General features: G+C 49.7%; 4 protein-coding genes across 4 annotated transcripts; 2 read left to right on the top strand and 2 right to left on the bottom strand.

The window, feature by feature from the left end:
• Positions 1–697: 697 nt before the first annotated feature.
• On the bottom strand, positions 698–1,455 carry LACBIDRAFT_299522 (uncharacterized protein; the record flags this gene model as incomplete). Its single annotated transcript, XM_001890786.1, has 4 exons — positions 698–749; positions 808–996; positions 1,102–1,345; positions 1,395–1,455. 4 exons carry the CDS (start codon positions 1,453–1,455, stop codon positions 698–700), a joined length of 546 nt encoding a protein of 181 aa, XP_001890821.1.
• A 1,375-nt stretch (positions 1,456–2,830) lies between these two features.
• On the top strand, positions 2,831–3,286 carry LACBIDRAFT_299520 (uncharacterized protein; the record flags this gene model as incomplete). The annotated part of the gene is made up of 1 exon (XM_001890788.1): positions 2,831–3,286. One exon carries the CDS (start codon positions 2,831–2,833, stop codon positions 3,284–3,286), a length of 456 nt encoding a protein of 151 aa, XP_001890823.1.
• A 958-nt stretch (positions 3,287–4,244) lies between these two features.
• Positions 4,245–5,138, top strand: LACBIDRAFT_299518 (uncharacterized protein; the record flags this gene model as incomplete). Its single annotated transcript, XM_001890787.1, has 5 exons — positions 4,245–4,401; positions 4,450–4,578; positions 4,668–4,708; positions 4,761–5,002; positions 5,054–5,138. The coding sequence occupies 5 exons, from the start codon at positions 4,245–4,247 to the stop codon at positions 5,136–5,138; spliced, it is 654 nt and encodes a 217-aa protein (XP_001890822.1).
• Positions 5,139–10,068: 4,930 nt separating this feature from the next.
• On the bottom strand, positions 10,069–11,924 carry LACBIDRAFT_335878 (uncharacterized protein; the record flags this gene model as incomplete). Its single annotated transcript, XM_001890785.1, has 3 exons — positions 10,069–11,105; positions 11,255–11,772; positions 11,869–11,924. 3 exons carry the CDS (start codon positions 11,922–11,924, stop codon positions 10,069–10,071), a joined length of 1,611 nt encoding a protein of 536 aa, XP_001890820.1.
• Between the last annotated feature and the right edge of the window lie 1,913 nt (positions 11,925–13,837).

Raw genomic sequence — 13,837 nt, 5'->3', positions numbered from 1 at the left:
ATGATCATCGGCTCACCAGGGGGATGACAACTCAAAGTTGTGGGTCTTTGCATTCAGGAGACAAGGTGATTCCCGCTCGAACGATCCAATCGAAAGTTGGACCGATTTGAGGATGTGCTGGGATGAAACGCGGATTTCTAGTCAATGGGTGTCAGATATTTGACCTGGGGGCAAAAACCTGGGAGGTTACCTGTAATCTCAATGCTAGGGCTTCCCGTTGAGCTACCCCTCGCGGTAGACATGGTGGTTTTGGTGAAAGGGAGGTGCTTAGCGCTCGGAACATGCTTTGTCTGATAAGGCGCTCGGCGTCACTGTCAGAGGATGTGACGGTATCACCTGCGAGCGCTTGAGCAATAGCTGGTTGCTATTGAATCCGTTGAATGAAAAGCGAGGAATACGCGACATTGAACCCGTAAATGCCTCTGCCTTACATTCACAGCACAGAACAGAAGGTTAGTAGTGTCATCAGTTGTTCACGACCGTCCTCAAAAGGGGGGTTGAGGTGGGGATCGCCTCGAGAAGCGTCCGCGGAAAATAACAAAGGAGTAATTTGGGTATCCGAAGTGAGTACAGGGTGTGTCCTATGACTTCCGCCATGCTGTCGGAGGCCAGTGCTTAGAATGGGCATCGCATGATGGTTGGAAGTTGTACAAAGTAGTCAACTTCCTCCACAATTGTGCCAGCGTACGCCAAGGTCTTACGGTTGCGAACGTACTGTTGGCCAGGCTACGTTGCGGCTAGTTGATAATCTAGGTACAACTTACGTTAGAGGCGAGAGAAAATGGGAATATCAGAAAGCGTACTTACGGAGAGGAGCGAGTCACAGTTGAAAGAAGTAGTGTCGAGCTCTTACAGTCGAGCGAAACCATGTGTGCTCCTCCTCCGGTCTCGCATTGACTTTGTGAGGGATGAGATGTGACTTTGTAAGAGCATATTAGAAATTTGTGCGGCGCCACCCCTAGATATGAAATCGAAGCCCCGATTGCGAACGTGCTTCTGGATTGAAAGAGGAAGGTGAATTGCGACTTGAATGGAAACAAACGCTATGTAAGCATAACGAATAGGCAGTAGATAGAATTTTGACGTGTCGCCCCAGCTCACCTGGAGGACAATAATCCCAAGTTGTCATGAAGATGCGCGTCGACGTGGTTCATGCCCGCAAATGTCGTTGCAGTGCTAGAAGTCGATGTTCCAGGTGCCATTACTCGTTCTGGCCAAAATGTGCAGAAGCTTTCCTTAACATGTTGACCAAAAGTTTGACCCAATACGGGTGTACCACCAACCAAAGAAAAAAGAGCGTGCGTTTTGGGTCGTGTTGGGTGAAAATCCAGATAGGAGCCAAGACCTAGTATGATAGGTGAGCACATACACAACAAAGCCAGTAACAGGCTTACTTTCAAAGCAAACCGGTTGAACGTATTGTGAGGTCACCCCGTTCCCGTTCCTCCGAGGCATCGAAATCCAACCACTAGGCGTCTTTCTGAAACGTGACACGAAGAACTTCCACGGCGCAGTACGGAGAATGTGTTTTGCGACAAGATGAGCCGCGTTGGCATTGGCATTTCTCGAAGGACAAGCATCGATTGCAGATGACGAGGCTCATGTCGACCTTTCCCTGAGGGATTCTGCAAAACGTAGGCCCGAGCGCGGACGTTCCGCGAAACGGATGATTCCATATGCCAACGCCACACGATGGAGCTTGACATCCGCTGTAGTAAAGGGTTGAAAGTCATGACAGTCGTGACACTCTTCCACAGGAATAGCAATAACCTTGGTTCGCCAAAGTGATTCAACAAGTCTTCACACTAAACTCTGGATAAGTATTTTCGCCAGTAGAATGAGCATGGCGCAACTCACAATCTCGGTAAGAGCCATCCCCAAGGTTTCGTAAATCCTCTAGCCTTCCCTTGAAACCCTTCGGCTCCTCTTGAACGAGGTAGCGAAATCCCAGCTTGCGTTCTTTGGCTGGACTACTACTGGCATCCAGCTAATACTTGCGAATCTTCGTCATAAAGATCAATCTAATGAGTTGGTTGAAGAAAACCCCAAGAAGACCCACCTCATAAAGCCTCACGAAAATAGGTAGTCAATTTGAGTGTAGCTCAAGACTTGCGTAGTCAAGTTGGTCACGGCGTCGCTGGCGTTTCTAACCGGGCCAAAACCGAGCTTTGTCAAACATCGCAACCTCTCCCATTGAACCTTGAAATTAACGTTAATCGCCACCTATTGAGAGAAAATCGTTGAAAAGCGTACTGGGATGGAATGAATACAACGGAATTTGCCTCTCAGTGGGACTACCAGGCGAAACATTGCCGACTCTTATGGGCAAAGAAACTTGGAGAACGACACAAGCACGCCGGATCCAAGATACCGCTCGCTCTTTTCCTCTCAACGCCTTGATCGGCGAGCATGCGCAATACCGTCTTGCTGAAATCCCACGTTCACGGCGAAGAAGGCAACATTCGGACCTATGGTGGTAGTTGGGTGGTAGTTTCGAACAGGTGAACGTTATAATAGACAACTCAATCAACAAACATGGCAACATTACGACACCTTCCTCCTTATCATCCACTCCTCGTCTAACGTCCCATCCACAAGCAGAAAACTTCGAGACAAAGGTACGTCTCTCGAATGTTGAGCTTCTTTCAAATTCTTACAATGTAATATTGCTACCCTCAGAAGCGCGTGATGATCAAGTCCTGCCAAAGACCTATTCACAGTCCATCACCCCGGAAACACACAACTAGTGTTCGTATACAAGTACGTCGGCGTAAACCAGAACTCGTTGAAGCACTATGCGACACCCCCCACATAAACCCCCCATAATCGCATGGCTTCTACCCTCCTTCGCACTCCGTCGCCCCTTCAGATGCTAATCCCGCCATCCGAGCTTAGATGGCCGACCTCACCAGCATCTCTGCGTGCAGACAACCTCCTCGACCAGCTGCATGGTGTCGAAGCAGAGGAGATTGAAACCTCACTGAAATCTCGACGAGGGCGTTTCGATCTGATTCCCTATTATGACTGGCACTCGGCCCTTCCTGTTTTCCTCCCAAGTTTTCCTTCCGCCTCAATCCCCCATTCCACTTCGAATCCCGCGTCTTCCACCTCAATTGCTTCTTTTCCCACTACAAATTCTATCAACCCCTCATCCAGACCCTCATCCAAACTTCTTTGTGCGCCTCGGACAACATTAACTCTGCCTCGTCATTTCCGCGTGATCGCCCCGCGAAGTTTTTCTTCCACTACTAGAATCGACGTGTTCGATGCTGGGTGGGCTGCTTGATTTCAGGTTTCCGGTGAGGAGAAATGCCAGGGTTTCCGTGGACCTGAATGACGTGAAAGGAAGTTGAGATTCAAAAAGGTTGGACTTGGGACACAACGTCTACTCCATGCAATACGCACATATTCTCTCGGAATTGGGATTCACCGTTTTGTTATGCTTCGCAAACCCAATCTCCGACGGCGGATGCGATCGAGAGGGAGGGATGTTTGTGAGGAGTATGTCTGTCCGTTAACCAGGGGTGTTGTTCCCTCTTTGGACTCTTCGACATCGACCTTCTCTTCGACGGTGCCATTCACTCCTGCTATCGTGAATTCGCCTTCAAACCCTGCAATGTTGACCTTGGCGCTGTCAAGTTCGTCTTCGACTCCACTTCGTCGAGTTCAACTTTGGATTCTGAAAGATGGAAACCAGCATGGCCGACTATGCCCACAAAGCAGCCACCACCGGCTCCATCTACCCCTCCACCATCTCTGAATACGACCTGTACTGCCACTACGTCCCAGGCCTCGTCGGCGAAGGGCTCTTTCGCATCTTCTTGGCTTCAATAAGGGGGCCCCAGCTCCTACTCTCAAACTCCATGGGCCTCCATGACTTTCGTGAAGATGTCGATCAGCAACGAGTATTTCTGCCGAGAGATTTTTGGGAAGGAGGAGTATGGGTTTCGAGAGATCAAGGACCTTTCTGAGCCTGCGGCTTTGTAGACAGCGACGTCGGTGCAGAGTGGGAGTGGCTTCAAGTGTGTGGAGACTTCGATCTTGAGCCCTTCACCGTGAGTTGTTTCTTGCGCTTCGCGCCTTTTCTGAAGCTAACTGTCCTTGCCGTCAAGGACATCGTGGCGTTCACCACCATCTGACTTCTTGACCACTGGGCGGGACATATACTTCCCTCACAAAAGTTGGCCCTCCGTTCAGATGGCAAGTGTGAAAATGGTGTCCTGTGGAAACTTCTTGATTTCATCATGAATCAAAGTGTGAAATTGTGCGTCTCGCCGACATCGATACGCGAAGGAAGCAGGCTTTCCCTTCCCATAAGCCGTGGCTGCAACTTGTTACGTGTTAGGCGCTGCCAGCCTGGTGCTCATACAAACCGGTGCCTTCACTCTGTACACACAGCCTGTGAGTTCTTCTCGAGCTTATCACCTCGTACGAAGCTGATCATTCTAGATATGAAGGGGATGGTTTTCCACTTCAACTCTCACAGACTCCCTGATAGTCCGTCGCGACAAATCTTAACCGCAGACGGGTTGTACAACTCGACGCCCATGATCGGCTCAGATTGCGGGCTCGTCATATGTAAGGGCCTAGGCCTTTTCGAAGTAATTCACCAAAATGACGTGTCCATGAGAAGGGGCGAACTCGTGCATCTCATCACACCGTCATAGATCCTACTTTTACGAGCAGGACATCGACGTTTCAAGTCGAGGTGGGTCTGTTATATCCGTTCTCGTTTGTCTGTGAGCTCACCAGAACAACAGACTGAAGATTACGACGACGGTCCCGACGCCCAATGGTTCGGACAGTTCAACGTGCTGAGGCCTCATCGACGGGAGCTCCTTATATCTGATTTATTAATCAGGCTGCCGGAGAAGCACTACTCACTGACTGACCAATTTTCACCAAGGGTTTCTCACCGCAAGCTCCAGATCCAATGCCCAGGACTATGTAGACGTGCGGTGCTGCTTAGCGCGGAACCGAAGAAGCTGGTCTGTGCGATTAGGTGAGTCAAGTGTGATGTACGAACTATGTATACTTACCTTGCGTTTTCTAGTATGTCTGTTCTTCCAGTTTTGCCAGCGACAGAGGCGCATGGAAGCAGCCGGAAGGGGCTGGGAGAGCCGCTGCTCTTAATCTAGGCTCATGCAGAGCAGCTACGAGGGGGCCGCAATGAACTCTTTCAGCAACCACCTCATGTGCAACATGCGGTCACAACTTCGAAGGCACCGAAGAACAGTGGTGTTTTTGGACACCAATCACCATCACCATCCCAAATTCCAACAATCCAAGGAACCCGGCGTCTTACATCCTCATCTGACGTCCTCCAAGCTAATTCTATCATAACGATTCTGTATGTGCAGGTATAATGCTAGTCTCCCCGCCGGCATACGTTGTCTCACCAGTCAATTCAATCCCCGACTCTGTATTGACTATCGCTCCACTGTCCCCTTTAAAATTGAATATGCAAAATGAGCAGCAAGCTCAAAGCCCACGTTGAACAATGTGGATCTCCCTCGCTGTTGCCCTGGCTGGGTTGGCTGTTGCCTGGCCCACGACGACGATTCCGACCACCACCACCACAGCACTCAACTTCCAACCTTCCGGTGGTCTCAGAACCAACTCTACACCTCCGTTCTATCATCTCCTAAGCGACTTTGATTTCCAGTCCCTCGTATGTCTGACTTGTTCATCTCATCTCTCGTCCATCCCTACTGAGGTTCAATGACACAGAACCTCGCATTGAACCAACAGCTCCTCGAACTCGACCTCTTCCACTTTGGCCTCGCAACGTTCACAGTTCAAGAATTCGAGGACGTACAGATCTTCGAAGCGCATAGATTCCTCATCCAGTTTCTAGCCGACCAAAAAGTGTCGCATGCTACTCTGCTCTCCAACATGATTGGAGGTAGGGTGACCTCGTCCCATAACTCTCAGTAGCAATGAGGCCTAACGTTACGACGCAGAACAAGCAGCCAATCAGTGCACTTATCAGTTCCCATTCGAAGACGTCCGCGAATTCATCAACTTCAGCCAACAGGTTCGTCCCTCCCTCCCTTTTCCCTTCTTTCCGCCTCTTCCCCGCCGACCCCTCCCCCTCTAGATAGCAGCAATAGGCGAATCCGGCATCCTAGGCTTCATCGAACACCTCGACTCACGCGCAGCCGCCCAACTCCTCGCCCAAACACTAACAGCCTCCTCCCGCGAACAAATGATATTTCGCCAATACGAAGGCCTCTTCCCCGTTCCTGTCGATTTTCAAACGGCGATTACGCAGAGCATGATGTGGACGCTGTTGGCGCCGTTGATTATAAGTTGTCCAGCTGGGAATCCGGTGATTGAGTTTCAGAATTTTCCGGCGTTGAATGTTGTTGTGCGTTTTCTTTTTTTCTTTTGTCCTTCATCTTTCTTCCCTTCCCCCTCCCCCGCTCCTCCTCCTCCTCCCAACTCACCCATCTTCAACACAGAACAACCCCGACCCAACACTCTTCGTCAACACCTCCATCCCAGACAACAACACCAACCCTGCCATCACGCATAACCGCTCCATTCCCCTCTCCTTCCCCGGACGACAGGTCAATCTTACTTGGGACTTACCCGGTCAGGCGATAGGCCCCAATAGTAGCTTTGTTACGAATACGACTGCTGGTCCACCTCAGGTGAGGTTTGGTTCTGATTTTGGTTTTATGTCTTCTCCCATCCATCCATCTTTGAATTATGCCCGTGGGACTGACGAATGGAATGTGATATAGTTCGTAGCCTAGATATCGCAACTCAATACCACCTACACCGTCCTTGAAAACATCGTCAATCAGACGGGAACGACATTCCAGCCGAATGGCACCGTTTTTGGGAATGGGTCGTCGCCTATTGTTAATGCTACCATGCACGTACCCCCTTTTTTGTGGATCGAATCGATTGACTGATAAACGTATCAAAGGTTCATTGCGATAACGGATGAAGATATTTTCGTGACGCCGTTCAACATTTCGTTCATCAATCCGCATATTGTTGCTGGGCCTGCTGTTTATCAGGCTGGTTGAGCTCCGTTGGAGCGCATATCCCTCACCATTGAGCTGTGGACGACTTAGCTTCTACGTAGCTATGGACGACATCTTTTCTTATACGGACAACGTGCCCCCCTCAAGCACAACTTCCTCACTTTTCGTTTGACCTATTATCCTTTCCTTGTAGCACACGACATAGACCATTGACTTGCGACGATCTGATTATCTTATCATGTCTTTACTACGTGTACTTTTACGTGCTATTTACGAACGCCAGGACATTTGCCAGTTTGATAAGCCCTGGGGAAAGTGATCAAAGTGCGCAACAATTATACATGTTTTTGCGTCTCTTGCTTCTCAACAACATGCTCCCGTCAAGGCTCTTCAAAAACTTGGGCATCCTACCACCACTACGCAGCCTCGTAGTTCCACACCACCCATCCATCTCTTTTCAGCTGCGACCCGCAGCTTTTTCAACAGCCAGAAGACTTCCCATACCTCTCGCTCGCAGGCCGTACACCACATCTCTGCCACATACAGAGCCAATATCAGAGGATGCCTCTTCCTCTTCCTCTTCTTCCTCACCCTCCTCCTCCTCTTCTCCATTAACAACCACCTCTTCCCAACCCCTCCCCGAAAAACTCGAACCCCGACTCTCCATGACATTCACATGTACAGTTGAGGGATGCGGCGAACGCTCAACCCACCAATTCACAAAACGCAGCTATGAGCGCGGTATTGTGTTGGTTGAATGTCCGGGGTGTAAGAATCGGTGGGTTTCTTCTTTTTTCTTGAGATTGGGGTCCTGACTCACAACGGGGAACGTTGTAGGCATCTGATAGCGGACCACCTGGGCTGGTTCAAATTCGGCACTCAGGAAGGGAAGAATCCTACGATTGAGGATATACTCCGTGCTAAAGGGGAGAAGGTTCGGAGGGGGAGTTTGGGTGCTGGTGGGGTGGTGGAGTACTATGACTGAGTTGAGGAAGTTTTATGTTGGTTCCCCACTGTGCTATGATGAACTACCCCCACTTACATATTCTATTGGATTGGTTAACTTATAGGCTTGTAATGCGCGCTGAGCTGAATAATTTTAGTAATCTCTGGATAGGCAGGATCTAATTATAGGGTCATATGGCGAGCGCGCGACACACTCTGGACCTGAAGGTCGACGTTGAACAGGAGCGTACTAGTATTCGTCCGCGACTGTCCTTGTCACCCGGCCTCAAGCTACTCAAAGCCACATACCACCCTCGCAAATTGGACTCTTAAGCATAGCGCATCCGCTTCTACCCCAAGGATGTCCTTCAAAGACGGTGCTGCAGCAGCGAGCACCATGATCCTCACTTGACCACATCCCATGAACAGGAGGAACTCTTGTATTCGCCACAAGTTGTCCAAGTTCAGGTGTTTGTGGTCAATGCCAATCAGGGTGGGCTTCATCCAACGCTTGAACCCATTGGACCATTTTTTTGCGAGGCATAGTCGCTTGTTCACACGACGAATCCGCTCCAGGTACCTTAACCACGATTGCATGCCCCGCTGCCTCTCCTCCGCGACTGTCTATCGTTCATCAGTTAGGCCAACCTAGCCAAAACCCAATACCAACCATCAAGAGCCTCAGCAGATCGACCAGCTCCTCAAGCGTAATCACCGGGCAGGGATTCTGGAAACAACTGTGGACAAATGGCAGCGGACAAAAGCATTCCCCCGTACGAGTGTGACGGGTTTGATCAATTAAGGGTGGTGACGGAAATGACGAGAGGCTGCATGCATCATCCATTAAAGGTTCCCTAGGATATGACCGCATGCCAGCTGGTTTCCCCTCTCCCCCACATCTGTCTGGTTTTGGCATCGTTCGTCAGTTCGGCCACCCAAGCAAGAACCGAGTCTCAACCAATGTCAACCTCTACATACAAATTGACCAGCTGCTCCTCGAGGATCGTCTCCTAATCATCATACCAGGGCAATATTTCAAAGCCACCGCGAACACCCATTTGTCGACTGCTAGCACCCTCGCTTCTCGTGGGGATCCATTGAAGGAGTGTACTCGTCCACAGTTTGAGCTTGGCTATCGGGTCACCTATTCCAAGCCTGCCACCGAGAACACCTACAAATCGAGCCTCTTACCCCAAGGACATCTTACAAGAGTTAAGACAGGCACTTCTAGGACGACGGTAACGATGGTGATTTGGTCAGTCAAGGGTGATGGAATGAGAATGGAGGCTGCAAGCATCATCCCCCCTCTTCCGCCGAGATATCAGCCGTTGTTGTATCCCAGCCAGCTGTCCCTCTCTCCCTCACAGTCGTTCGGTTCTACGGTCAATTAAGTTCCCTCACCCGAAATCTTACAACGTAATGTAATCCAGACAATGGACCACAGCAAGTCCAAGTTTCCATTTAACCTGTCCCTTCGCTTATTCTATCAGGGCAAGACCGGTTGGTGTAATGAATAGCCACGCTCAAACCCTCATTTAGGCCCTCTCCCTTCCCGTTCCACCCATCCAATTCCACCGCGGTCTGCATCGCCCACTGGAACGAGGACACGGGCAGCAGAACCACTCATCACAAACGCCTTCTATTTATGTTGATGTTGCTCTCGGGATAAATAACAACATCGCTATGGTAGTGCTGGAAAAAGAGCATCTAATGACACACCATTGATCTTTCACAAAATAGTTTCGTTTTGTTGGGACGATTCTGGACACCGTGATTATAGAGAAACGGAACGTCTATACATTTTCCCTGGTGGGCAAAGGCTATCGGCGCTTAGGGCTCTTCATTGTTGTGTTGTTCTGCTAGACGTTGGCTTGGTAGAAGAGTTGCTCAAGACGTCGTTGATGGGCTGGGATTGTGTTGGTTTTAGCTAACTTAGTGACGTAGATATTTCTGGTGATAAATGTAATGTATTTCACACCATTTTGACATGTACAGAAAACGAATTGGAACCCCACCATCACAGTCGAATATGTGTGATCCCGAGACCTCTCTACGTTCAACGCCTCCAACCGAGCCCAATCCTCCGTATGACACGCGTCAGCGAAAAACCCAATTGCCGCCGTCCTCAGTTGCATGATGGGGCGGCCTTCGGTCCTGGCCAACCACCTAGACTCAACCATATTCCATCCTGGGCAGAAATGCATCCCCACAGCTTGATGGTCGTGAGATTCGGACAGATAGTCTCCAATGGGGTGTCCTCGGCCAGCTGGTCATCTCCATGACACAGAACGTTTTCTGACGAGATAACTGATGGGGTATACGTCAACCGCCTAAGAACCTCATCCGTCATGCACAGATGCTTTTGGTGATATTCCGTGATAGACAACGGATCCAATGACTTCGATATCTGCGGATGTCCGAGGCACTCCGCTATCTCTTCTGCTGAGATATCCCACTCCTGAATGATGAATTGCTTGATGGTGCAACCTGAACGTAGGAGGAATGGAAGGAACTGGGATTGTGGCCACCGGCCAAGCTGTACAGGGGGGTTGGGTGAGGTTCCATGTAATTCGGAGAGTGACAGATCCTTCAAAGCCGGCAGAGTGACTTTGTCGATAAGCACTGCCAGGTTACCTGCAGTACGTAGATGTAGGCGTTCTAAAGTGTTGTGGACAAATGGACCGTCGTCGTCGTCGACGGGAAACATGGGAAGAAAGAGCGTCAGCTCCAGGGATTTGAGATGAGGACAGATCGCGAGGACACGAAGACCCTCGTTCATAGTGGCAATGGGGCCCTGCGAGAAGTGTGTGAGCTGCTTCCATGGAAAGGCAAGCATTTTGTATGATTTCTCGCTTAGCCAGGTAACGGAATGGAGCCGTGGTGCGGAGACCATCATGGATTTGATGCAGTCTAGATCTTCTTGTGCCCACCAGTAACCTTTGTCCAAGTATACCTCTTCAAGTAAAGGATACGTGGCATTCATGGGCAATGGCAAGGCAGTAACAACTTTACCAGGCGATGCATCGCTGTATCTCAGACGGACTCTCTGCCATCGAGAGTGATGGGGAATGAAGAGATCGAGCATGGACGCAACTGGTGATCCAGCGGGGTGCTCAGAGTTTGTATTGTCGTGTGGCATGGTGGGCGGAATCTGATCAACTCCTGCATGGCTGCTGTGAAAAGATGAATCTCTCTCTTCAATAGAGAAAGAAAGCGCGGAGGAGCCAGAGCGCTCAATCCACCTTTCAACGGTATGTTTGTCAGGGTAGAACTTCCCTTTCCGTATCTCGACCAGTAAGAAGGACGCATACCGAGTGCAATATTCTTCCAGGCAACACAAACGCCAGTCAGAACACTTGGAGAGACATGAGTTGGGGATTGGAGAAAATGCCTGTCGGAGGCCCAGAAGAGGAATATGATACGAATGATCTCTGGGGGAACCTTGTGTATGAGCGAGAGTTGGTCACGATGGAGATCCAACTGCTCTGAGATGTCTTCACATTGCTCCAAGAGCCGTCGCAGCTCTAGTTGGCCTTCCTCGATTTCAGGTTTGATTTCGTCGCAAGTTTCGCTGCGATTCCTGAACCTCGTGTTTGAGATCTGCCCCTCCGATCCACCTTGCAGCGATTGCAGATCGCATTCTACGTTAAACATTTGTTCGCCAATGTCATCAAGGAGAGCTTCACCTCTGTCGACAGTGCTGCTCAAGGCCGCCAACAGGGCGTCTGCTTCGTTTCGCTGCTTCATCATAGTTTTCAAGGCTTTCTGAGCAATTTCCTTCTCAGTCTCGAGTTCGACGATGATTTGCTTGTGGTTATAGCAATACTTTCTAGTCGTGAGGCAGTATAGAGCGCTTGAACGATGGGGTGACACTGGTCACGACCAATTGGTGACTCCCGTAATCAGTGGACTATCTGTTTCTGACAGGGAATAGTCCCACTTCCGCACCACTGAGGGGTATTGTGAGTCTGAGGAATACATTGTGCCTTTCTAACAACTTGAGTAACACCTTGAAAGGACTGAAGTCAAAACGTGAGAGAAATCATGCGCTTGGGGAGCAAAAAGAGCTGACCGTGAAGTTGGTTGATTACAGGCTGATGTTAATGAGCTCAAACAGGCGTCTGATATCCCCTTGTTTGCGGGCCGCCGATACAGGTGAGCAAGCAGGAGTATATAGGGTCATGCATGCGAGCATATTCCCAAAATCCCGAATGGAATCCAGCAGTTGCCCAATCAATGATCGCGGTCGCTTTCGAGCCAAAAAATATTCCTTGGGAAGAAGTGGGGGCAAAACACATTGACACGAATATATTGGCACAAAAATTGTTGATGGTCGACAAAGTCTGACACGCTGGAGAATGCTTGTGAGGCGCCCTCCGGGGTGACCAGGACTCGTTGCGATACGAGCCACCCGTTATCGACCCGACGACAATTGGCTTGAAACGCGACGTGACCGTTCGTGTTGTCACACAAGTCCCCCACATATTGCCCTCCACCGTAAGATATGCAGCCCTTAATCGCGGATAAGGGGAATCAACAAGAAATCGCATTTCTGAACCTGATGCTGAGACTAATCCAAAGTCAATGACGCTAGATTTGAGGTCTCATCGTCGAGGGTTCCTCGTCAAGCTTTTGTTCCCCAAGGCCAAAGGTGAACTTGAAGTGCCTGTTACCGTCCTCCATCAGAAACTCATGGAAGTCGAAACTCCTGTATGTATAACACCTCTGGCAGAGCCAACAGCTTAGACTGAGGTGAAAGTTCGGCCACCTTGAAGTTCAATTGAAGAAAAGACTTCTCCACGAACATTGACGGTAAACCTGCTGGGCTCAAGCTTGGGGGCCCACAACCAATCGTTTTGCTGCGATGCAGCTGTTCGGCGCTTTGGTCGACATGCTTCTAACCCATTCTCGCAGAGGTACAAAATGTATTGTGCGTTTTGACAGGGCGACTTCATTGAATCATTCCGGCGAATTCTGCTAAAAAGTATTAAAAAATGGGGATGTATTAATCAATACACGCACCCTGTGTTCGCTACTTTGCCTGTTCCCGTCCAAGCCAGGGTGAAATTCTTCATCAGGATAAAGATGCCAAGTCATGCCCTCCTCGTCCTGCTTCGCCTGAACCACGTACTCCATATACGCTCTAACCTGAGCAATTGAGTGCCAGTACTTCTTCTCGTGGAACGTCCAGGAATTCAGCAGCCGTCATCCCTGCTGGTGGGTGTCTCGTACCCCCAAACTTCCGGAAAATAAGGTTGTCTACACCGGGAAGAGAGTACTGGCAGTTTTTGAGCTCTGAGCACGCTCGTCGACTACCGCCCATTCATTGGGGTTGAACCTAAGCTGTTGAAATTTGACATTAATCGCACTCGTTGAGAGAATTTCTTAAAGAATGAAAAGCATACTGGGTTGGAATGAATAAAGCGGAAATTGCCTCTCAGTGGTAGGCAAACACAAGTGCGCCGGATCCAAGATACTCTCAATGCCTTGATCGGCGAGCACGCGCAACATCATTTTGCTGCAATTCCACATTCGCGGCGAAGAAGCCTATGGTGGTAGTGAATGGCAGGTGAACGCTGGGTGAACGTTCTGGACAACTCAGTCAACAAGCATACAGCAAACGCGCCACTCCTGGCTCATTCCTCCTTATCATCCACTCCTCGTCCAACATGGCCTTGAGTTGCACCACAAAACTTTGAGACAAATGTACGTCTCTTGAATTTTGAGCTTCTTTCTTACAATGTCAAATTGCTACCTTCAGAAGCGCGTGATGATCAAGTCCTGCTACACTCACAGGCCACTCTGGAAACACACACAAGTGTTCGTACACAACCGGTACGTCGGTGTAAACCAGAACTCGTTGAAGCAAACCCACCATAATCGCATGGCTTTGA

This window comes from Laccaria bicolor, genomic scaffold, assembly GCF_000143565.1.
Source record: "Laccaria bicolor S238N-H82 LACBIscaffold_174 genomic scaffold, whole genome shotgun sequence".
Taxonomy (NCBI): Eukaryota; Fungi; Basidiomycota; class Agaricomycetes; order Agaricales; family Hydnangiaceae; genus Laccaria; species Laccaria bicolor.
Note: the sequence above shows the minus strand (reverse complement) of the source record. Positions and strands in the feature narration are given on the sequence as shown.